This window comes from Marmota flaviventris, chromosome 4 (assembly GCF_047511675.1).
Source record: "Marmota flaviventris isolate mMarFla1 chromosome 4, mMarFla1.hap1, whole genome shotgun sequence".
NCBI classification, from domain to species: Eukaryota; Metazoa; Chordata; class Mammalia; order Rodentia; family Sciuridae; genus Marmota; species Marmota flaviventris.
Window position 1 is genome coordinate 71,291,549 of NC_092501.1, and position 27,033 is coordinate 71,318,581.

The following is a 27,033-nucleotide window of genomic DNA, read 5'->3' on the forward strand; positions in this document are numbered from 1 at the left end:
AGATTCACAACTTGAATTAACACTGCTTAAAAAGTTGCCAGCAAGTGAAAACTAAGTCTTGACTCTGAGCTCTGCAAAGAGAGGGGCCATGCAAATTAAATAATGAGTACCTTTTATGGCCATGAACACCCATCAAATCTATGGCAAGCCTTGCAAATGTCTGATGTGCATGTAATTCCTGCCCACTCTCAAAGTAAGAGGCAGCCTTGGAATCTGTAAACACAACACTGAAATTTGCCATAGTTCACTAGTTTGGAGATGGTACGGAAGATAAAGCTTGACTATTATTATTGTTCTATGGAGAAGATCTTGCCTTTGTACATCATAGCACTAGCCCATATTTGCCACTGTGTTATATTTTTGACGCTATTGATGACATTTGATTAGTGAGCCAATATTTTTATTTAGGAATATAGATTTAGAGTTTAAATCTGCATTTAAATTATGTTTATTTTTATCCTTATTTATGTTGCCTGGCAAGACTCTCTCAATTAGTTTTGCTGTGTAATAAGCCACTCCAAAATTGAGTGGCTTGAAACAACAACACTTTATATGTTACTCTGTGGGGCAGCCATCTGGGTGCAGCCCTGCTGGGCAGAGTCTCTGTTCTGGGCTGATTTGGCCAGGCTCACTTGGCTGTTTGCACTCAGAGAGGGGCTGATGATCTCACTTACAAGTCTGGTGGTTGGCTGCCAGTTGGCAGGGACAATGGAGGTAACTGGGTCATGTCACACTTACCGTCCAGTAGGCTGGACTGGGCTGATTCTCACTGGTAGTGATCACAATTTTCCTAAGCCTCAAATGTATGAACACTCTTTAGGCTAGTGGTGTCATATCTGTTGTTGGCCCATTGATCAAAGCAAGTGACATGGTTAAGTCTAAAGTTGATGTGAGAGGGAATTTCCAAAAGCATAGATATGGAAAGGAAATTATTACAGGTAGTTTTGCGATCTACCACAGGGACACATTATCTAAAATGATAATGTATGGCAGTAAAATGCTTACATTTACATAGTTTTCAAGGAAAGACTCACTGGAGCACAATAATTTTTAGAAAATACTTAGAGACATTTAATGTTATTATTTAAATACTGTGCTGAGTTATTGTTCTTGATGTTATTACTACTATTAATATTTTATTTTTATAATCCCTTAATGGTAAAGGTAAAAACTATCATCGCTATTTTACACATGAGAAGACAAAGACTTAGAGAAATTATAGATCTTGCCTGATGTCATCAAAACCAAGAGTATAAAATTTAGGGAGTAAGGATTTACTAATTTGATGTATAATAAAGGGCTTAACATGGTGCCTTCCACATAGTATTCAATGAACACATGAATACCATATTAATATTTTAATTTTATTAATAATTGAACACAAGAAGTTACTTAATTTGAAAAGTCAGGCCACGTATAGCTATATAAGTATGAACTTACTAACATATTAATTTCCCATTGCAGACATCTTTATAATTGGATCTATATTTCACTTCAACTGAAACTGATTGCAAATGCAAAGTAAACTCTAGTTTTCAGAAAAGTCATATCCTTTTTTCAATACTAAATAATCAAAACTTTTCAAGCACCATCCATTAAGTGATGTTATTGAATCTGAAAGTACATTATCAAAACACTAAAGACTGGGTAATCTCTTCTTGTTTCTTCCATAATTACAAAAGGATGTCTTAATCAAATCTCTGTGGATGTCATTTATTATTTATTTTGACTTAAAGAAAAGGAGTTTATTTGAAATACGGAGGTTAAATTTCATATACTGAATATATATCATGTCTGTGTCAAGCCCATGTTGAGAGAAGAATAGAAATAGAAATACTGTCAAAAAGTAATAATAATATTTAAAGGATGTCTTAGGTAAATGAGAAGCAGATTTATGCTACATCTGATTACATTCTTTAATTTTCCCAAATGTTTACTCAAAAAAATATTAAATGCCCACTAATTATTGAATGAAAAATTTCATATCAAAATTTAGTGGAAATGGCTCATTAATTCTTTGGTTGCTTTGTTCTCTGACAATTAACTCCAAATCAATGAACAAATAAGACACAGTATAAGAACAAGATTTCTACGGTATAGTTCTTCAAAACTTTGTTAGACAAGAGTGGCAAAGACACTGACCAGGTAGCACTGACCAGATTTTTTTTTTTTCAACTGCCATCTTCAGCTTTAAAACTGTCTTGCAGCAGTCAGTCCCTTGGTGTTGTAATATAGTATAAACTACTTCCAGGTGCTATTGAAAGTGAGTACAGAATAAGATTTTAAAATGGATAAAGATGATTTGAAATGGTCCACATAAGAATTAATTTTAATGATTAACTCTTAGTATCAATTTATACAAGTGGGTTTCAACTCAACTGAGTTATATCAGTGCAATGTCAATTGTCATTTGACAACGTTTGGAGATATTTTTGGTTGTAATAATTCAGGATGAAGGGTGCTACTAGCCTCTAGTGGGTGGAGGACAAAGATGTTACTAAATGTCCCACAATGTACTGGACAGCTGCCAACAATAAAGAATTAACTGGCTCAAAATGTCAACAGTGCCTAAGTTGATTGAACTCTGATTTATATAATTGAATGTCGCACTCGTTCTAATTGTATAAACAATCTACTCATTGGTGTACAGGGTTACCTCTTAGAGATGTTACAGAAATGATGTTTTCATGTGTGAAGCCAATTAAATAAGATCATTTCTAAACTCTGTTGAACTGTTTCCTGTTTATTTTATCCACTTGGAGGCTGCCATCTAGAAGCTGGAAGAATTAGTGAAAACTCGCAAATCTGAAGGCTACCCCTCCTTAGAGCACATCTCAGATGACCAATCACTCCCTCCATGCCATGTGAAGATTCAGGTGAGAGAGGAAAGGAAAGGATGGCTTTAAAGTTATTTCTGAACAATATTTATTAGTAAAACTTAATCACTTCATTTGTGATATTTTATATATGTATATAGAGAGAGGGGCTGGGGATATAGCTCAGTTGGCGAAGTGCTTGCCTCACATGCACAAGGCCCTGGGTTCAATCCCCAGCACCATAAAAATAAATAAATAAACAAACAAACAAACAAATATATACATATGCATATATACATATATATGTTCAATAATTTTAGAAAATTTCCCATAATTTAGTATCTTGTTTGCAGTGATAGTTTCATGGATGCATATATCTGTAGTAGTCAGTGTTCAGTTACTGCAAGAAATATCTGAGATAATCACCTTATAAAGAGAAAAGATTTATTTTGGCTCACAGTTTCAGAGGTTTCATGGTCAATTGACACTATTGCTTTTGGGCCTTGGGCAAGGTAGTAAATTGTGGAAGAAGCACATGGTGTTGAAAGCCCTTTGCCTCATGGCCAAAAATGGAAAAAGAGAATAAGGGATGAGGTACCAGTATAATCTGCAATGACCTAACTTCCTTCTGCTAAGTCCCACTTCTTAAATGTTCTACCATCTACCAGTAGTACCACAGGCGACAGCCAAAGCTTTAACCCATGGGCCTTTGGGGTATATTTCAGATCCAAACTATTACAATATCTGTCTAAACTCATCAGATTGTAATTGTAATTCAAAATGTGTGTTTTATTGTATCTAAATTATTATACAACATTTAAAAAATTATATAAGCAATATATATCTTTAAAACATGACTGTTATTCTTTACCTTGTCTCTCTTCTAGACCTCTTCCCCAAGGTAATAATCATTAATAGTCAGAACTAAATATATAACACTTTTAACATACCATGTACAAATGGTTATGTGTAATTTAAATCACAAACTTTTCTCCTGGGTGGGTGTTTCCCCCCCCCACTTTTTGTTATCAAAAATATAACAAAAATGGCAGGTCAACCTCATTCTTTTAATGACTACATAGAATTTCATACTGTAAATGTATTACCAACTATTTAATTGCTTGTTTAGGTTACTTTTTCACTTTTAAAAACAGCAAAAAAACTTTGTATAAGCACATGAATCATTACTTCTAGATTATTAGTTTTTAGAAGTAGGACTGCTGAATAAAAGCAAGTACACACTTAAAATTTGGATAACTATTGCCAACTTGCTTGCTATAGAGAGCTTTAACAGCTTCTACTGTCATTAGTATTTGGGATGACACTTTTAAAACAACTTTGACAATAAGGAATTGACAATTTTTAAAATTTTGCCAATTTGAGAGGCAAAAATGAATTTTATTAGAGAAGATAAACTTCTTTGGTTTCGTCATTTTGTTATTGAATGTTTTGTATTTTAATGATTTGTAGGAACTCTTTGCATGTGATTGATACCAACTATTGATATATTTGTAAAATATTATCTGTGATTAAAAGTATAATTACCCTCAATCCCACTTCTGTGTATATGCCACAAAGAAATGAAAGAAGATATCCAAACATACATTTGAACATCAGTGTTCATAACAGCATTATTCACAATAGCTAAGAGGTGAAAGTAACCCAAGTGTTCATTGACAGATGAATGGATAAACAAAATATGGTAGCTACATAAAATGAAATAATTATTTAGGATTAATTAGGAAGAAAATTCTGATACATATGGATGAAACTTGGTGACATTATGCTAAGATAAGCCAGTCAAATTTACAGAGACAGAAAGAAGAATGGTGGCTTTCAGGGACTGGGGTGACGAAGGCATTGGTAGTTGATTTTTTAATAGGTTCTAAGTTTCATTTTTGGAAGATAAAAAATTTCTGGAGATGAATAGTGGTGATGGTTGCACAATAATGAATATACTTACTGCCAATGAATGAACACTTAAAAATAATTATAATGTAAATTTGCATATTGTGTATCTTTTTTCATAATTAAAAAAAATGGCAGCCAGGTGTGGTTGTGCACACTTGTAATCCCAGTGACTCAGGAGGTTGAGGCAAGAGGATTCCAAGTTCAAAACCAGCCTCAGGAACTTGGTGAGACCCTAAGCAAAATTAAAAAGGCTAGAGAATGGGGATGTGGCTGAGTGGCTAAGCATACATTGGTTCAATCCCTAGTACAAAAAAAAGAAAAAGAAAAAACATTATATAAATAAATGTTGTATTTGAACAGATGCATATTGCATATTATATTTAAAATGTACACTGTAGATAATTTTCTCCTAATTCTCTCTAGCAATTTGAAATACTTCTTTTATAATGACCTATATTTCCGTGTAGATATGAATCTGTTTCGAGAGTGTTTTTCATTGATCTTTTTCTTTATTACTCATCATATTGTCATAATTACCATAGCTATAGATGATGGCTGGTAGAACAGGAGCACAAATTTATTTTAAAGTATTTTCCGCAATACTGCAGTATCTGTTTCATATGAATTTTAAAATCAATGCATCCCCTTGTATTTTTAAAATACCATTGTAATTGCATTGAATTTATAGATAAATCTATCTGGAAATATATGCCATAATTATTATCCAGGAAGTTTTGATTAATCACACTGCTCTTAGTTTTCTAAATGCAGAATAATCAATTTTTAGTATTAAAATTATTCTTGTTGATAAAATGTTCTGTAAAATTTATGCCTATAATCCCTTTCCAATTTCTCTGTAATCTCTTACCACAGTGTTTCATCATTAGTTGCAATGAAAAAACTGCTTCCTCACTGCCACATGCTCATGAGCATTCTCTATTACATAGTGTATTAATGAATTATTAATTTTATCTTTATGTAGAAAAAAGATTTAATTTCTCATGAAATGAAATTCATTTTTTTCCTCTAAAAGATAAGATGATAATTCAAGTATATGATATGTATTTCTATTAAACAAGAAGATAAATTTTTATTGCAAGATTATTCTGTTAGGATACTCTTTTTCTTTTAGTAATCTCATTATTTTAATATTTGAGGATTTAGTGGATTTTCATACCCACTAAGAAAAAGCAGTTTTTAATGGAAGTTAAAAGAAAAAAAAGAGGCTGATCTTAAATAAACATAAAACCCAATGAGGAAATTCCAGTACTACATTATTGGTGGCACAGAATATACTTGGTTGTTTTCAAGTATCTTTTGGGGAACCTCCATGTTATTTACTGTGAACATTTCCCTGGTCATGGAATTTTATTAAGTCAGTGTCTCTTAGGATGGAATTTCTAGCTCTTGGCAAGACACCCAACAGGCCCAGCACCTACTTTTTTCTGCCACCAATGGGCCTTGTCTTATTTACAGGAGCCCCACCACTCATCAACCCCTGACCAAAGGATTATCTGGGATTTTCAGAGAACATATTCATAGAAAAATCTGTTCAATGGTATTATACAAATATTCAAAAAGGCTTTTCCTTAATGAAAATTTTTGGTAAATTGTATGTTATAGAAATTCAGTAACTTCTTTGTATGGCAAATGAATCCTTTGCCTTCAGCAAAGTGGGTGTATATGTCCAGCTGGTTATTTGTTGATTTTGGCTTTCAATGAATTGCTTTTAACAAATGAATTTTTGGATAATTGGCTGAGGCTCCTCTTTCTCTCCCTCCATCTATCCCCACCCCATGTCTTAGCTTATTGTTTTCCCTTCCCCTTCCTCTGTAACATGAGAGAATTTAGGGGTTGGGGGAGGTTGGTTTTTTTTTTTTTTTTTTTCCACGATTAGCTGCTTACATTTGTGTGCTCCCAACACTCAGTAGCAACTTCTCCACTCTCATGACCCTTATTCATCTTAGTAGGATCCTCAGTATCTAGCAGAGTGACTGTGACCTGTAGAAAAACAATCAAAAAAACTATCTGTTGAGTGAATGAACCTTACATCTGCTCAGGTACTACGACCATTTGAAAAGAAGAATGCCAGTTCATAACATCTCGAATAAAAGGATTGTTGGCGCAAATGGCTCTTCTCCTGTATCTTTCCTAGAATGCTAATTTGACATTTGCGCAAAAGACGAATCTGTTTGTGTGACTGTGCAGAGGCGGAAGTTGTTGGTCCTGATTGATAGTGGAGTCCTAGAATCTGTAACCCTCAGCCATCTGTGGCATTTCCCATCTGTTCTTCACATCCCTCCACTTCTGCGCTTTGCATGGAAGTACCTACATGCTCACAAAGAAAACTTACAGGAAGAGTTTGGTTTTGCCTGATACACTCAAGCTACCCAAATGATTTAGCAGGAAAGTACAGTCACTGACATACACATGCAGGTGCACACCCACACGCACGCACACACATACAAACCCAGCCTCACCTTATGTTACCCTAAAGTATTCCGGGTAGAGCTTCTTGCTGATGATTTTAGTCACAGTCTGAGTAATGTCTGCTTGCCTGTGCTTTGTAAAATGATCTCCCTTTGTTAGATGAAATCTTGAATGAAGGGCGGTGGGTACTGTGTCTTCCGAGTTCAATATCCTGCCTCTCTGCCACCTCCTTGCTTTCTGTAGATTGTGGGTGGCTGAAATGAATGCGTGGAGAGGGGAGTGGAGAGCTGACACAGAGCATTTTTCAGTGCATAGAAATACTTTTCATTGTAACTAACACAATTCTTCAAAATTATTATGGGAAAGTTTTCAATGTTACTTCCACCTTCCTACTTCTATAAGAAAAGCTTGAAGAGAGCCACATACAACACAGATTTGAAAAATCGAATCAATATGGCACTTGTTAAATGTTACCTGTGAATATGGGAGTTTTAATATCTCTTGGAGTACTATAGGTTCTGTGGGACTATTTTTGACAGATATAAAAACAAATTATAATTTACTTGTTTAATAAATGCCTAGACAGAATCATTTCCAAATGAATGTGTTCTCATTGAATCGGAAAATGAACAATTGAACCAACTGTGCAATTTTGATTAGAGACCAAGAAGATAGTGATAGAAAAGATTGAGGGACTGTTAAAATAGAATGTCCAGCAATGGTTTGTTAAACAAACAAACAAAACGTATAAAGGGGGATTAAGAACAGGTTATTTTATCATATCCTTAAAAAATACATACCTCATAAAAGTTTGGTTTGGGTTCATAAAATACCAGATCATTCCAAAGTCATTAAACACATTTAATACACTAAAAGTGCCTATCTTTACTTAAAGGGAAAGAAAAAAATCTATAAACACTGCCTAGTTGAAGGAAGGACCCATACTCTCCAAGTTCTGCAATATTCCTGCCTGGTTACTTACCATTTCTTCACAGATTGTGACAGTAGGTCATGTTAAATTTACTAATGGTCTTCAAGTAAGAAAATAATAGCTTTAAGTTAGGAATAATCTAGCCAATAATCCAGGTTATTAAATCTCATTGCCATAAAATATGTGTTAATATACAAATATGCTTATGAATAAATAGAATATTACAAAGGGACACATAAGTACATGGTACTAGTGAATGTCTGCCTCCATAAAGGGGGACTGGAGAGAAGGAATGAGAGGGAGACTTGCTTTTAATTGTATATCATTTTATGTTTTTTGAATCCTATATCAAGGACATGTATTTTCTATTAAAAAGAATTTATTTTTAAAAGTTCCAAGCAAATGAGTACAATTTTTCTCATTAAAAGAAAAATCAAGCCAAAGAAAGTCAAATTACAATTCAAAAAAAGCATTTGTATTCTTCCCCTACTTTTCTCAAATATTTGACTCTAGTGTTTGAAATTGGAAGATAATATGATGTAAAAGCACTTTATTTCCATGTATAACTATGGAAACATTCAATTCAAAAATAAGAATCCAATATTATTTTAATGCATTTCCAGTACTAAATTCTTTATCAAAAATGAATAACACTACCAAAGAGAGTTATTGATATTTTACAGATGAGAAAACTAAGGCTAAGCACACCAAGTAATTTGCCCAAGATCACAGAACTAATTAACTACACATGAAAAATTACAGTAACATTTCTGCTCTGTAGTAATTCAAACTAATGAATAGCTTCAATACGTTCTAGAACCTATAGTTGGAAAGATTTACACATCAGGTACAGAAATATACCACCTAAGCACAAACATCTTTTATGGAAGAGATTTTGACATACTCACAAGGCTGCTCGTACAGTTATAGGTATGTTTTAAACAGTTTATAATTTTTAATAAACTTTTATGTCCTCAAATATCCATTTGAAATGCATTAAAGAAGTTACAATGAAAACGATTCTTGGAAAGTTAGGCCTCTGAGAATGGTAAAACGTTTCTGGAAGTTTTAATGGACTTCTTTTTGAATGGTAGTTGAGTATTTTATTCGTTTTTATCTCACTGTCTAACGAATTACCACAAACTTCAGAGATTTAAATCTACACCCACTGAGTGTTGTCTCATAGTTCCAGAAGTGAGATGTGTAGTCACAGTGTGGTTGGCTCTTTGCTCAAGACCTCACAGGGAAGAAATTGAGGTGTCAGCTGTGTGGCATTCATATCCCCAGCTTAAAGTCCTCTTCTCTGCTTAGATGTTTAGAATTCAGTTCCTTGTGGTTATAGATGGAGGTCCCCATTCCCTTGCTGGTTATCACTCTAAGTCTCTGGAGTCCACCTTGCTATGTGGCCTGCTCTATTCTCAAAGTTAGCAACACTGACTCTCTGTTGAGTCACATCCCAATCACACTGAAATCCCTGTCTCATGAAGACCCTAATTCCTCTGAAGGGATCATCATCAAGGGCCCTCCCTGATAATGTCTTAAAGTCAGATGATTTGGGACATGAATTATATCTGCAAAATCCACTCACATCCAGGACCCTGGTTAGTGTTCAATTGAAAAACTGGGAGAACATACACATATAACAGGAGCATGGAAGTCCTGGGGGCATGAATGCAACATCAATATTCCCATTACAAACGCTGTCTGTCACTAACTTTGTCCCCATCCCACCCTCTCTGAGCTGAGCCATCCTCTCCTCATAATTCAAAGCAGAAAAAAAATTATCATATTTATATGAATACATTTTAAAAAATAACATTTTGCTTGCATCTTTATTTGAGGATTTGGGTGCAGAATTTAGTGTCTATTTCTCTATATTTGTGATATTGAAATTATTAGTCCCAAATCACTTGTCATCTCTGTTTCCATATTCAGAATTTGAGCTCTGCAGTATATTAAGTATTGCCATTTCTAAGTTTAGTTTTATTTTTAGAATTTCTAGAAAGTCAATTTTTTTCCCAAACCTAAAAAAGATAAGATAAAAAATTATAAAAGGCACTGGAATTCCTGTTGCATGCAGCATGAGAAAGAATTCTTTTTATGTTAGTAGGATCACTTTGTGAGAGCATTTATGTACACTTTTCTGTAGGGACTTTTCTTTATGATTGTTTACATAAATTCAATAAATGAAATACAATTGTTTTTGTAGTTTGTTTAATTAATGGTGATAATTAATTTACAATTTTAATGTTTTATGTATTGCTTCATGAAGATAATGGTTGTGTTCTGGACTTAATAAGCTTTTATCTTGCCTGAGGTGTAACCACACCTTATGATCACCAGAACATGGCTGGTTCAAGTGAAAAATATTGAAGCCACATCTAGTATAATATAGAATTGACTAAAAATATTCCAAGTTTCTGTTAATAAAAAAATGTTTCGTTCTTTTAGGACCAATCAGACTCCATCTTAATTCACTCTTCTCTCAAAGTTTTAAACTCAGCTTAAGTTATTGGATGGATGTTGTCTGAAAGACCAGGCTGATGATTTCAGATGTGTCACAGGGGAAATGGAATTTTATAGACTGGTTAAAGGTAGAAAGGGGAAATGGGGCCTAGGTAACCCCTGGGAAGTTTTGAGGAAACTGAATCCCAGAGAAGAAGGCTTGCTTAAGAGCATACAGCTGGAGAAGTGACAGAACAGAGATATAAATATGGATCTTTTTATTCCAAATCTAGTATTCTTTTTAGTTCATCAATTTTGTTCCTTGATAGAAAATGTGTTGCAAGCAGTATTGCAAAGTACTATCATTTTTGCAACCAAGAGAAGTATTTGGATACAGAGATACTGGAAATAAAGAGATGGTTGGAATTTTGTTGTGCTCCTACCCATTCCAAAAGGTGGGACCCCTATCTCTGTTTTCATTTTATCATACCTCTTCTGGACTCTTCTACTGCCATTCATGTGGACCTCACATGATCATCTTCTTTGGTCTGTATCCTTACAATATCCACCAAAAACAATGTTTTTCCAAGGGGTGGGGCAATGGGAGGGTCTACCTGTTCAATAGTGTATGCAGGAAAATTCATTTGCTTGAACTTAGACACAGAGATTTTTTTTTTTTTTTTTGGTGGGTGGATATATTATCACTGACTTTTTCCATATATCCTAGAAAAATATAGATAGTAAAATCAGACTGCCTTTGGTGAGGTGTTTTTTGTTTGTTTTTATGTTTTTTTAGTTTTTAAATAGACATTGTCCTCTTGTTGTTCCCTGACACTGACCTAGATTGAGAGACAGGAATCCCCAAACAACTACTGCCATCAAAAGACTTCAGGCTTTGTAGAAAGTGTTCATTAGAACATATAAAAAGGGACAAAGCACAAACATAAGATTTGAAAGTGCAGATCATTTTATATAAAAACATTTGAAATTATACATGAAATGTGTACTACATTCCAAAGTAGCACAAGTGAAACAACTTTGGTAAACTAAGATAACTTCCCAAGCCAGAATCATAGGAATTTATCTGAGTTTAAATGGGATTTTTAATTTAGAATGTCTCCATGAACTAAAACATTATAGTTTTGATATTCACTGGACTGAAAGAAATGTACATTTTAAAACATTTCAGGTAGAAGCAGGGCTGCCCAAGGATTAAGAAAGCCTGGATTAAATCTGGACAGTGTGACCATGGCAGATTACTCATCTGGATGAGCACCCATTCATCCACCTATAAAATACAACCAAGTAATAGTACTTACCTTACAGAGTCATGGTGGGGATTAAAATCAGTCATATACAGGATCTAGCTCTGTGCTTAGCACCATTGTTGTCTGGTGGCTATAAAATATCAAGCTTTAAAAAATGCTTCGTCAGACATAACATTCTTCATAATTTATTTACTTCTCTCAAAAATGAAACATGAAAACACTGCTACAGGTATTTAAGGACATAACATTATGAGAAATCATAATCACATGAACTTCATTGTGATTATGATTTCTATTTAGCAAACATCTCTAAGGGCACTAGATGGCGACCTTCTCCTTTAAGAAAAACAAAAACAAAAACAAAACCTAAGGTTTCATTAATATTTCTCCTCTGACAGTATCACTGCTGCAGCAGATTTAGAAGTAAGCAACAAGGCACCTTCACATCTTTGAGTGGTAGATCATCAGAATCCTTAAATTTCTAGGTTTTCAGGTTGTAAGCTAGAAGCAGAATAGTAGGAAAGCAGCAGCATCGTGCTGGGAGTCCTGGATTCAAACTTCTGTCCTTGTGATCTTGGACTTCACCTCCAAGATCTCATCTTATAATATGAGGTTGGGTTAAATCATCTTCAAAGTTTATTTGGCCTCTATTGGTATTTTGGTTTTTAATAATTCAATGATTTAAAAAAAATCTACCAGAATGTTATTTCTCAAGTTTTCCTTGCATTCTACATTTAAAAAATTTAAGCCAGTGGACAAATTTTAATGTCACTATGATTGATATTATTTAAGTTAAAACTGACTCATTCAAAAACACATTTTGGAAGTTAGGGATGAATTTAGTTTGGGGGTGTGTGTGTAGTTTTGGCTTAAATATTCCTTTCTTTTTAATAAGCAGGAGAAACAATAATATGTTTAGAAGGAATAAAGTGTTCATTTAAGATAGTATAAGAGTTGGGGAAAGTCTTTAAAGAGTCATTTTAAAACTATTTTTATTTGTTCCAAAAATAAAGTTGAAGCTATGCCCTAGATTTTTAAATATGATCAAAGATTTTTTCAATGTATTATTTTTAAATTCAATTATTTTGAGTGTTTCTAAAAGAATTGTAGCAGATTAAGTTGTTCATAGACAGCAGTAACAGAAGAATAACTATCAACAACACAAAGAATCCTTTTCCAAAATGAATAGATGCAGCCATACTTTAGCATCTGGTACCATCAAGAAATTCAGATGTGGTCTGTAATAATTTTAGTTTAAAATAATCAGATGATTAGAACTAAAAGTAAGTAATAAAGAGTTTATTTTAAAATAGGTATATGCCTGTTTTTCCTTTACTTGTTTCAGACCAGGTAGAACACTTTTTGTTTTTAAATAGTTATTACACATTGATTTTTCTTTTTAAGGAAAGTTACTATTTCAGAAAGAATCATTTGGTGTCTTAGTTGCACCTATTTTAAAAAAATTACTAATTTATCCATCATTACTTGAAAAAATGTCCATCATGTAGACAAATAAACTTGCATGTTGTGAAATAAATTCTTTGTGATACATACTGTACATATTTTAAAAACGTAGGTATTAGAAAATACTCGGACTCTAGCTTAGGGTAGGTAATGGATGCACAAGTCAGAGAGAAACAGATAGATGATTACAGATGCAGTTTCTACCCCAAATTGGAATTGTAGAGTGACCCAGCAGGTTAGTACTGGCTAGCTGTAGCAGCTTCAGAACCATGAAAGGCGATGTTGTGATGTAATTTGGATGCTTACTATACAAAATTTAACTGTCGCAGATGAAATAAAATCCGGACTTGAAAATGTTTACAGTCAACGCATGGGATGGCCTCTTTTCCGTAAACACTAGTGGGCTCATTACTATACGTTCGTCCAACAGTTTTGGTTCACAATTTCCAGTAAAGCTTTATGCTGAAAAAATTTGAAACTGCTATTGCTCTATCATTCTTATTACTTAGGGTCCCAACATCAGCACTTCACAGCAAGAAACACACACACACACACACATGCGAACACACACCTACCTTGCCTTCTAAATCCACCCTGAGCAGAAAGAAAATCAAAGGTGAAAACAAAGATGAATTTATGCAGGTTATTGTCTAATGCCAGTTTAATATTTATGAAATGTCACACACAAACACACGCGCGCACACACACTCTTTAGGATCTAGTTACAAGCACTGCGTCATCCACCAGATCACATGGTAATTGTTGCTATTTCAAGGATCAAGTGGCATAAAGCTCCCCCGACACACACCCATCCCACTCCCTTCTTTTGGTACCACAAAGCGTGGAAGAGTGATTTTTGATTTTTGTGTGATGGAGTGAGACCAGGCTCTCTGATTCAACGCTCAGCTAGAAACTAGGCTCTTTGGTGGGGTGGTGCGCGCGCGTTTCTCACGGAGTGATTGGGAAAGGGGGACGGGGGAGGGGGGTCTCAGGGGAGGAAGGGCAGCTCTAATTGGTTTCTCAATGAAAGATAATCACCTATTCCCCGGAGAGGCTAGGGATTAGCACTCTGCCTCTCTTCTCCATCGCTTTTAGAATTCTCATCCTCCCCTCGGTGCTTTTAGTCCATTCAGCAGAAGTGGATCGAAGCTAGCGGCTCCTCGCGCCGCATTAGGGGCAGCACTCCGCTGCGCTCCAGTACTTTGCGCCCCATTCACTCATCCGCGCTCGCCTCTCCCGGCTGTTGTCCCAGCCGCCGCCGCCGCCGCCGGAGAAAAGTTTCGTGGAGGGGCTCAGAGAAAAAATGAGCGAGCTGGAGGAAGACTTTGCCAAGATTCTCATGCTCAAGGAGGAGAGGATCAAAGAGCTGGAGAAGCGGCTGTCAGAGAAGGAGGAGGAAATCCAGGAGCTGAAGAGAAAGCTTCACAAATGCCAGTCGGTGCTGCCTGTGCCCTCGACCCACATCGGCCCCCGGACCACCCGGGCACAGGGCATCTCCGCTGAGCCGCAGACGTACAGGTCCTTCCACGACCTCCGACAGGCATTCCGGAAGTTCACCAAATCTGAAAGGTAGGCGCCGGGGCTCGGCGCCGCAGGAAAGAGCTAAGGCCACTGCTCTTGGCGGAGGGCCGGGCGCCGGTGGGGACTTAATGATCCTGGGCTGGGGTCTCGGGTCTGCTGCGGAGGGGGCTAGTGAGCTCACGGCTCCCCCTTCTAGCTGCGGCGCACGGAGTGGGGGTGGCCCTGTGGCCGGGAATGGGAAGTGTTTATTTTTATTTCTGCCCATCACGTGCTGCGCTGGTCTCTGCCTGGCTGGGAAAGGCGAGCTCCTCGGGGAGTCGCGCCCCTGTGGCGTGGGGGTGGGGAGAAGGACCGGGGAAAGTTTTCTTGAGTCTGCTAACTTGGCCACTCAGCACTCGGCTGCTGTCGCGCCGGCTTTCTTTGTGCGCTTCGGTGGGGGCGCCCACTCTGGGACACTACCCGGCCCATCTTGGACCCTGGAGAGGTTCCCAGAGGAGACCCAGGCCACGGGGCATGCTCACAAGGGCCGTCCGAACCTCCCGGGGAGTGGCTCTAGGAGGCTGGGCAGGGTTGAGTTCAATTTAGGGACTGAACTTAGCTGAGCTGGAGCTGTGTTAGGAGGGCACCGGGTCGGGTGGGACAGGTCGTCTCCACTGCAGGGGTCCAGACTCCAGCTTCGGGGTGGGAAGGGGAGATTTTATTCACGGGGTCTTTTTCAATGCAACAGTGATGTCAGCAAGAAATGGCAAAGAAACCCCACCTTCTGAATGTTCTTTTGCTCTGCTGCGTCCCTTCCAGAAGGACCATTCTTTCGTTTGCCCTGGCTTGAAGGATGCCAGGTGACCTTGCACCTGAAGCTGTTTTGGGACTACTGTTCAGCCTTGTCCCAAGGTGGATAAAGCGCCCTCCCTGTTTGTTTTCCTTCTAAAGGTCTTCCTGGAAAAGTTAGGATGAGGAGGGAAGGGCGGGCTGTTTCTCAGGGCGCCTCCAGACTCCTTCCTTTCCTCCTCCCGGACATTTTAAGAGCCAAGTCCAGTTCAAAATTGTGTGTCCCTCCTTCGGGGTGTGCAGAGGAGGCTGGACGGAGTTTGGCCACAAGTAGGAAGCTTTTGCACTCCATTCGCCGCCTTCACCGGAGAAGGCTGATCGATTGGCTGCAGCATTAAAGCGCCTCTGGACATTAGGGAGAGGAAGTGCAGACTCCAAAGCCCATTACTGGCTTTTAGTCTCTGGAAGTGCAAGGCCGAAAGTGCATTTCTCAGGATATTGAATATTCCATTAGGCGTGCCTTCATGCCCGCCTACCTCTTACCCCTTCCTTCTGCTTAGATCACTTGGTGTCTGAGTTTGGGGCCCTCAGGGGACTCCTAAACTACCCTCCGCACCAATCTCCTAGTTCTCTTACTATGGGGCCAGCTTTTCTGGAAGAGCATGTCCTCTTCTCCATCCTCATCCAGGACATAAGCAGGGTTCTCCCTATCTCCTACTCCTTAAGGGTACTCCCTCCTTGTCAGCTTGTGGACTCTCTCTTGTGCATTGATTGGGGGCAGGGATGACTGGGCTGGCTTTTAGAGCTATTAGAAGACTAGAAGCTGGGGTGGGTGAGGGTAGAAAAATAGGAACCAAGCAGGAAGAACTCGCTTTAGGAAATGTGGGCCCTTTTGAACAAATATCTCAAAGGACAGCTTTCAGACTTCCTGAGTCATGAATCACTTATGAAGTGACACTATCCAAATGGTACCTTTTGGCCCAGCCTGCCTTGAAAGTCCCCAGTGGATGGATCAGTGGCATTCTCCTTCCTTCTGCTAGGTTAATACTTGGCTTTGCCCTTGGTTGGGAAGCTGCTGCTGTCTTACTTCAGCCTGGCTGTTCATTCCATGGCCACTGCCCTGCCCTGCACTCAGCAGCTGGAATCAATCTGCCCACCTCCTTAAGAAGCCACTTCATCAGCGGTCACCCTGCAGCTGCTGGCCTCCCAGGGCTGCTGGGTTCAAGCTTTATCGCATTTTTGAAATTTCAGACTTGTGTGTCTGGGCTGTGCCCCCCGGAGGAACAGCACAGCTTTGGAGCATAGCAGATTTTACTAGGATATGGAGAGGACAAGAGTCTCCAGAGTCTCCTCTGTTTCAAATACCAGCTCTCAATGAGGCACTTTCTGAAAAATTTCTTGAGAAGAAATCTGAAAGAATGAGGAGTTTTTGTATGGTCTGAGAAGAAATCATTCTTTTTCTATCCCCTTTCCCCAAACACCAGCCCCAGCATTTTCTTGTTAGGGGTAGGAACATTCATCCCAAGGGTGGTTCATGTGCTGTAGAAGTGGAGTGAATATTTGTGTCTGTAACAAGTAACTAGACAACTTTTCTACTCATGCTGTACCCTGATTTACACTGTGACCGAGGGCCGACTTTTCCCCACACAGTGCTTAGTTTCATACTTTCAAATGGAAGCATGGAGTTTATTTTCAGCAAGGTGACTCATTAGCTTTTAAAGAATTTTGACAGGTATAATATATGGGAATAGTAACCATTGGAATTAGGTACTCATCCAAGCACTTAAAGAGACAGTGTTATTGCTGGTGAGACAGCTTATTTTGGTCAAGGGGAAAAAAATTATAAAAATATTTAAGAGATAAAATTTAGTGGCAGATAAGATACTTTCAAAATAAGAGTGTATTTTCTATTTTTAAGATATCTGGATGTGGGAAGTAGATATTCTGTTACTTCATGTCTTTTGTTAGAGGCTGTGCCATCTTGATGGGTATACTGGGGCTGAAGCAGAGTGCTTTATTGCTATGCTATTGTTCAGTTGTTGCTATTGCATCTGAATGATAGCTATTTGTGCAGTAGGTTCATTCCAAAGTTTATTGGGACACTGTGTTTTTATACTAACAAGAAAAGTAATGGAGTTTGAGAGTATAGGATTGTATTTGGTAGGGAGAATAAAAGAACTTTTTCCTATAACCACTACTTTTGAAAGTTTTTGCAATCTAAAAATTTAAATAACAGGTGGCAAAAATATCTTAATGCACTTATTGTAGTGGAAGGAAATGGGAGAATTCATTGACTATTGTAATCAAGTCAGTCCAATTAGCCAGATTTCCATGTGTCCACAGAGAGTGTAATGCACAATCTCCATTAAGAATGATCTAAGTATCTAAGGAATGCTTAGATGAAAATTATACTAGGGAAAAGGAAGATCTGAGCTCTCAGCATAAGTATCAAGTGTACAATATAACGATCATGTTTAAAAAGAACAAACACATCCAACTTATTGTAGTACTCATTTTCAGACCCCTCAAGAAATACCCAGTAGGGATCAAGTGATTATCATTGAAAACTGCAGGCTGCTTGGATGATGGTGATGATATTTTAAAATTTATATTTAAAATACTTTCTTTCTGCCAAAGAACTCCAAATATTTTGCATAGATTTCTGTGAACTCTTGATTCCCTTCATGCATATATTCCACATCAAGAATGATATATTGCTCTTAATTTTTCCCCTTAAATTTGTGGACACATTTTTCTTCGTTTTGGCTGCCTATTTAATAATGTCTGCTGGGGGGGGGGCCTGCACAGAATTTTTAAATTAGCTCGAGCACAGGCTTGAATAATTATTAATTTGTTATAAGGATAATAATAGACTCTATCCCAAGCCTTTGAGCTATTCTTGTCGTGAATCCCTTGATTCTTGATGATGTAAGTTGATTATTTGAAACCTGAACTTTCTTGTGCTGGGACAAATATGCTTTGGGCTTTATGCCCCAGAAAACTCATTGCTTTTTGCATCTTTGATCCAGTTCAGGACTAGTTTGACCTTTGGACTAAATCAAGGTGTTTGGCCTAATTTTGATTTAAGTAACTTCAGTGAAGTAGTGTGTCCCAACAGAATTCTAGGCCCAGCATCAATTAGAAAATATGCAGTGTTTTAAAATAGCAATGGTAGCAACAATAAAGATAACTAATCTTAGCATCATGCTATGCTATTAATTTACAGAAGCTCATTGTTTTCTCATAACAATTCTAAACAGTCTCCCCACTTTTCAGGTGAGGAATAAAAGGCTTGAAGAAGTTCAGTTACTGACTTATGGCCTCAATGCTTGGCAATATCATAGACCAGTTTTAACCTCAAATCTCACAGTTCTTAGAGCCCAAGTTCTACACTGTATAGACTTGGACTATGGCTGGTTCTATCTTAGACCCATAATCCTTTCCTCTACAAAGAAATACACCTGCTCTAAATTAGAATAGGACTTAAAAGTCATAAAACTAGCACCAAATTGATTTCATGGGACAATGACCAGTGAACTCACATCCAGCCCACACCTTGAATGCACTGTGCCCAGCTGGGAAGGTAGCCCTACTCTTGGGATTATCATTTGTCAATCTTTAATCTTCCTCCTTCCTCACCCAGTTTTCCTAGCTCAGTGTCACCTTAGAGGCAGGCCTGAGGAATGATATGATTGCAATTACGAAGGTTGTAAAAATAACCTTGGTTGCTTCCTTTAGAATTCCTTTGCTTTTTGCAAGGATCCTCCTGCTAACCTTCCATTTCTACCATGCCTATCATCAAAATGTGTTGATCCCTAACCAATAATATATCAATATATTAATCTATTTTCTCTTTCTGATTAACATCATACTATTCTAAAGGGAGCTTTAGGGAGTGGATATTCATTTGGTTGAATCTGATGATTAATATTTATAACACAGATTTAAGGGGAGGCAGGCAGAGGAAGAGGGGAGGGTTTTAGACCAGACAGCTCATAAGCATCTTTGTATATTGCCACATGGGATTTGTAGAGGATGGCAATGACACATAAGCACTTTACTTGTACTTTCAGTTCAAGCTGTACAGGAGTTGGCTAGTACCTGGTTTAGTGATGAAAAAACTGAGCAACTCATTGTGGAACTGTGTGTGTGTGTGTGTGTGTGTGTGTGTATAAGCACTCTACCAACTGAGCTATATCCCCAGCCCAGGATTCTTAATTTTTGCATTTGTACTAGAGTTGGTGAATTGGTCTTCAGCTTATCATGTGTTTATACTTGCTATTTAAGACACTTTGCTTGGGGATTAGTTATAGTTCTGGAATCACACATTTTCCCAATTTGCTTGTAGTATGTCAGTTTTTGTTCCATTTGAATCATATATGTGTATATATACATGCAAATACACATACACACACACACAGAGTTCAAGAGTTTGCATTTAACCATGCATTAATTAGAAATTTGACACTCAGGCGGCTATTTCTAACAGACCTGAAAAAACAAAAGATGCCCTATCTTTTTCCTTTTTCCTGACTAAAAGCCTGTTTCCCAGCGCCTTCTCATCATACCGTGTAAAAGATGCTTAAACACTTTCTTCTGATAAAATTTTCAGGTGATTTCACAGTTGCTCTGGGTATGAATGATTATTTTCATTTGCCATTGAGAATTTGCTTATCAAAGTTCAGGGCCCTGCATTATCTAGGTTTATTGTAGCTTTTGGAAGTTACTGTGAGCTCTGAGATAAACCAGGGATAGCATATCCTGTTTCACAAAAGTGAAAGCTCAGAAGTTTGGGAATTGTCAGAAAAGAGCACTGACCTTGAGTCTAGCTTTGTTATGTGCTGTGTTGAATGAAAAAATTAAAAAAAATTGTTAAAGGGAAATACACATAAGTATGTATATGTGCAATACATACATGCACCAAATTGCCACTTGATCTTATAGTACTTATTATCACAACTCTCAGAGTAGTTATTGTAAAACCCCTCTAGATTAGATTGGCACAGATCAGCTCTTGTAGAAAGGAGGGTTTCCGTTTTGGATTTGTTGTTATAAAACAGATCATGGCATCTTCTAGTTCATCAGATGCTGTTGAAGAAGTACATATTACTTCTACTCAGTACTGCTTTTCCTCATCCTTTTCTTTATTCTTGAATCTGCTTCTGTTTGTGTGTCTCTTCTGGGCTCCTGTGTTTCTTCTAGCTTGGCGTCTGTAAGTCCTGCCAGATATAGTTCATTTGCAAAAATCATAGAATGGCAAACGTGGAGCAGACCACTTGCTCAGTTGCTTTAAACTTTTAGTATCTTTCAGATATTTAGTATCCTCAGATATTTCAAGTATTATTTATGTAATTTTAATTTCTGAAGTTTTTTTTTTTTTTTTGCTGGTACTGGAAATTGAACTATCACTAAGATGCATCCCCAGTCCTTTTCTCATTTTTTATTTTGAGACAAGGTTTCTCTTAATTTGCCCAGGCTGGCCTCAAACTTGTGATTCTTCTTCCTCAAGTTCCCGAGTCACTGGGATTATAGGCATGTACCATCACGCCCAGCTTGAATTTTCTGATATTTAAAAAATATCTGTTAATTTTTCACATTGAAAATAGACAATGCCTTAAAATATTTGTTCAATAAAAGATGGACATATCAAGAACATGTCTATCTTTTAAATAGGTTATTTTATCATATAAAAACTGATCCTAGAACTCATTTCTTTGTTTTATTGATTTTCCTTCTTAACAGATTCCTTTTCTTAAAATGCTTAACCTTCTCTGCAATAATTACTAAACAGTATTGATGGAGGGAAGACTTTGGGGTACACTATGTTGGTTTTATTGTAAACATTTTCATTTTGTTTCTTAAATGTAAATTTGTAGAAACCTCTACTACCTTAGACAATAGCGTAGTTTTAAATTCAATCAGTATCAAATTTATATTGACAACAAGTTTTAAAATACTTTCTGTAATTTTCCCTGTCCAATGTGCTAGCAGCATGTTTAGTCTTTCTGTGGTGCATATTGACTTGAAATATTCTTGGAAATTAGTCCTAAGTAGTTAATTTGTTATCCCGAGAATTGATTTGGATTGATTTTGTTATCTGGCACTTGGGTGTGCAAGGGATGGCATAAATGTGCTGTTTTCTTCAGTTTGTTTACAAGAGGCACATCCAGTAAGCCATCTACTGTAATTATCTTATTAGGATTTAGTTTTACTTTTTGAACTTGTGATAGAGATTATGCAACTATGGTTCTTAAATTATTCTCCGGGTTAGACTTGCTGCTAATTCAGACTGTCCTTCTTTTATAGTCCAATTTAGAGCATGCTTTGAGATGTGTTTTAAGCCCTCAGATGTATCTTTATTTGAGCACCCTGACCTCAAATGCTGCAAAAATACTGCTGAGAAACTCTATAGGGACCCTAAAAATATTTGTATGTTTGCCTCTTACAAATATCCCTTGGTCTGTTTATTCAATGATATTATACTGTTATTGTCTCACAAGCAAATCTGAAGCCTTTGGGTAAATGTTAATATTTTTCTTGATGCCTTTCATTGCTCACATAGTGTAGATAATGCTGATTTCATGTATCACGTGGTCACCAATGAACTTGGCTACATATGCTAGAAATCCTCAAAATAGAATATTCTTTTATATTTTAGGTTGTAAACTGCCGCAGTCTGGCTGGGCACAAATCACGAGCCACTGAAGCAGGAACAAACTTTATTTTTAAAACGCAGAAAAACACTTCACACAGCTCCCGGTGAAATCCTCCCAAACGCGCCACGAGGCTTGTCCAGCAACCCCCAGCCGGAACTATATCTCCCGGAAATCCCTCCTCCTGCACTTCCCCAACCAATGGGAACTCTCGGGGAATCCCCGGAAATCCCCACGAGAACTCCAAAATAGTGCGAGAACTCAAAAGTTGCGGCAGAGGCGGACAGGCAGAGGCGCCTGTCAATCAATACTGTTGGCAAAATGCCAGGGGCCATACAGACTCAGCCGTGGCTCTCAGCATCTCCCCCTTTTTGTTTAATTAAACAACAAGCAATGTGGCTTAGGGACCGTGCCTGTTAGGCAGTCCAATTCAACATATGGTCCTTACCCGTCATCGGATGAACTGACCTCTAGGCGTCAGCCTCCTGTCTTAGGTTGGTACCACTGCAATTGGATCATACCCGTCACTGACTACCGGTCCAGCATACAGCCATACTTGTGGATAGGTCTATGCACCAGTGGGGGGGTGAGGTTCTTTGCCTCACCTCTGTTGGCCCCCAAATTTGGCCTTGGTGCCAGTGGGGGAGTGAGGTTAATGTGGCTTAAGGACCGTGCCTGGTAGGTTGTCCAATTCAACATATGGTTCTTACCCGTCATCGGAAAACTGACCTTTAGGCGTCAGCCTCCTGTCTTAGGTTGATACCACTGCAATTGGATCATACCCGTCACTGACTACCGGTCCAGTATAAGCCATTGGCCCCCAAATTTTAGACCATTACTAGCAGAAGGGAGGAGGATGCAAAATGCCATGACACTAAGCCAATTGAGGGCTCCTTTGAAAAATTGTACCACCGGTGACACCATCAACAAAAATACTCCAGCACTACCACAATTCACTGTACCAACAGATAGTTCACAATGCATGCAAGTGATACATAGTCCAGGCAAGGTCTGCAAGCAATTCAAAGCAGAGGAATCTGTCAATATGTCCATTTCCTCCCAAAGTAAATCGACTCCTTGATTGAGCATTACTTGTGGAGTTATTATTCATTGATGCATCAGTTTTTACAGTTTGTTGTGATAACTATCGAAGAAGCTGTAGTTTGGTTTTATCTTTGTCTTCACCGGCACTGGGATGAAGATAGGAGTTCTGGCAATGATGCTAAGAAAAAAATTATGTAACATTCCAACAGGCACTAAGAAAACAATTTTTTGAACAATTTACATTATCCTGAACAGAATTATTAAATATAATGAGAAGGAAAGGTGAAAGTAAACAAACAGATCTGTTAACCTCCTATTTGTTCACATATTAAAACAATTTTCAACAGCTGTTACCCAATCTAAATTAAACCATTAAAATCACGTGAATAAAAAAATTCGGATCCATTTATTCATGAGCGCTCCTCATATATGATATATGGACATACGCACATACAGACATACAACACAAAACAGAAGTGTGCACACATAACATACAACACTTAAGACAATAGTAAAGGCCTTGAAGCTTTACCTAGGTGAAATCTCCATTGCAATGCTTAAAAACTCCACAGTCAAAAAATAAAACTGATCAGAAAAACATTAACCTAGGTCTGTATGAGCTCAAAAATAAAATAGAACTTTATGATGTGGGAAAAGGCAAATAATAAAATAAATATTGAAAAAAGCATCCTGGTTAATCACTGTCGCAGATGTAAGAATAGCCAAACTGGAGTTCTGGATATCAGCTGTTATGGATTTGAGTCAAATCATCTTCCTTTTGGCCTGTAGAAATTGTTTTAGTTAATCTCTCTGGAATCCAAATCGGCTGCTGTTCTCCCTGTGGAAAAACACAAACAGAACCCCGACTCCAGACAATCACTGGGTCAGGACCTTTCCATTGTCCTGTTAGAATATCCTTCCAAAGTACCTTAGGCTTATGTACATTTTTTGGACACATATGCCTTTCCGCAGCACTAAGCCCTGAGGAATCCAAATTTAAAAAGTTTAGAGTAAAAAGGGTTATTTTAAGTTTATCTTTTGGTGACATATACCCCTTTCCAATTCCCTCTTTTTGCTTTAGTAAGTACATTTTAATAGTTTGATGAGCTCTTTCAACTATGCCTTGTCCTTGTGGATTGTATGGAATTCCTGTTATATGAGTAATGCCAAATGATGAGCAAAATTGTTTAAAAGAGGTAGAAGTATAACCAGGACCATTATCTGTTTTTAACTGTTTTGGAACGCCCACAGTGGCAAAATTTTGTAAGCAATGAGCTATAACATCTTTAGTTTTTTCTCCGGAATGAAGGGAGCCCATCAAAAATCCGGAAGAAGTATCAACTGTAACATGCAAATATTTTAATTTTCCAAATTGTGGCAAGTGTGTGACGTCCATCTGCCAAATATGGTTAGGTATCAGTCCTCTAGGATTGACTCCAAGATTAACTTGTGGTAAAAAGGTCACACAATTTTGACATTGTTTTATTATTTGTCTAGCTTGTTCCTTAGTTATTTTAAAACGCTTTTGTAAAGTATTAGCATTGACATGGAACCTTTTATGAAAATGTGTAGCTTCTTCTAGTGTAGAGAAAATATGTATGTCATGTGTAGTTTTATCTGCTAAATCGTTGCCCAAACTAAGGGCTCCAGGCAATCCTGTATGTGCTCTGATATGTCCTATAAAGAATGGATCTTTTCTGTCCCAGATTAGACTTTGTATAGCAGAAAACAAAGAGAAAACAGTAGAGGAAGGGGAAATCCTGCCAGCATCTTCAAGGGATACTATAGCATTAACTACATACTGACTATCAGAGAATAAATTAAATACAGAATCTTTAAACATCACAAAAGCTTGTAAAACTGCATTAAGCTCTACCTTTTGAGCTGATTGTTTGGGTACTAAAAATGTAAAAGTTTGATCAGGGGTAACTACTGCTGCTGTACCATTATTTGACCCATCAGTGAATACATTTGGAGCATTCATGATAGGGGTTTTTCTTGTCATTTTTGGAAAAACTACAGGATGCGAAGACCAAAAAGACAACAAAGGATTAGATGGTAAGTGATTATCAAATGAAACATTAGATTTACACATGATTATTGCCCAAGTATTTAACTCATTAGCTAACTCATCAATTTGATCCATAGTATATGGAGTAATAATTTTATTGGGAGAAATTCCAAACACTCCCTTTGCTGCTTTTATTCCTTTGAGTATTAATTGTCCTACAGCCTCAGGATACCTAGTAAGAATAGTGTTAGGAGAATAAGATAAATGTATCCACAATAATGGACCTTCTTGCCAAAATACTCCTGTAGGAATATTTTTTGTTGGTATTACAATAAATAATAAAGGCAAAGTTATATCAATTCTATCCAAATGCATATTTTCCATATATGTTTCAATAATTTTTAATGCCTTTCTTGCTTCAGGCGTTAACATGCGGGGTGAATTTGGATCTGATGGACCTTTTAGGATATCAAATAAAGGTCCCAACTCTCCTGTTGGTATGCCTAGATAAGGCCTTATCCAATTTATGTCTCCTAATAACTTTTGAAAGTCGTTAAGTGATTTGAGTTGATCTACTCGTATTTGAATTTTTGGTGGACGGACCATGGTTGAGGATAATAGAACTCCTAAATAATTAATTGGAAAATTTAATTGTACTTTATCTATTGCTATCTCTAGATTATAATTTTTTAATAAATTTGTAAGTGTGGCATAACATTCTAGCAATGTGTTTTTATCTTTGTGTGCTAACAATACATCATCCATATAGTGAAATATTTGTAGTTTAGGATTTTGATTTCTAAGTGGCTGGATTGCTTTGTTAACATAAATTTGACACATAGTTGGGCTGTTAGCCATCCCTTGAGGGAGTACTTTCCATTCATATCTCTGATCAGGACCTTCATGATTCAGTGCAGGGATAGTAAATGCAAAATGTGGACTATCCTCAGGATGAATTGGAATTGAAAAAAAACAATCTTTAATATCTATAGCTAAAACGTACCAGGTTTTTGGCAAAGCAGACAATTGAGGAATCCCCGATTGAGCAGGTCCCATAATAACCATCTCATTATTAATGGCTCTTAAATCTTGCAATAATCTCCATTTACCAGATTTCTTTTTAATGACAAAAATGGGAGTATTGTAAGGAGATACGGAAGGTTGTATATGTCCCTCCGCTAATTGTTGCTTGACCAGGTCATGGGCTGCTTGTATCTTTTCTTTAGTCAGGGGCCACTGAGGAACCCATACTGGTCTATCTGATTTCCAAGTAATTTTTATTGCCTCAGTGACCCCTTCTGAAAACCCAGTCCATGTCTATTTATTCCCTGATCTATTTGAATGGGTGCTGCTATGCCTTGTTCTCCTAATCTTTTTTCTTTCCTGAAACCTTGTCTAGCCCTAATAGTGGGCGCATTTGGATTGATGTTATTTGTTAATGTCAAACCTAATTGATCTAGGACATCTCGTCCCCATAAATTTATAGGAAGATGATCCAATACATATGGCTGTATAGTTCCTTCGCATCCTTCAGGATCCTTCCAATCTAATACCATTGCACTTCTATGGGGATTAGTTGCCACTCCTAGGCCTCGAAGCGTTTGAGTGGCTTGTTGTAGCGGCCAATGTTGTGGCCATTCTTGACGAGATATGATGCTAAGGTCTGCACCTGTATCCAGCAGCCCATTAAATACATGTCCTTGAATATTTAGTTTGAGCATGGGGCGAGAATCTAAATTTAAAGACAGCATAGCCCAATCTACACCTGTGG

General features: G+C 37.4%; 1 protein-coding gene across 1 annotated transcript in view; it reads left to right on the forward strand.

Annotated features, from left to right (window-relative positions):
• The first annotated feature begins 14,280 nt into the window (after positions 1-14,280).
• The window catches only part of Prkg1 (protein kinase cGMP-dependent 1), a 1,193,620-nt gene continuing 1,180,867 nt past the window's right edge, over positions 14,281-27,033 (forward strand). The window contains exon 1 of the mRNA XM_027949240.2: positions 14,281-14,834. Coding sequence (XP_027805041.1) covers positions 14,569-14,834 — 266 coding nt within the window. The 5' untranslated portion in view covers positions 14,281-14,568. The remainder of the gene's footprint in view (positions 14,835-27,033) is intronic.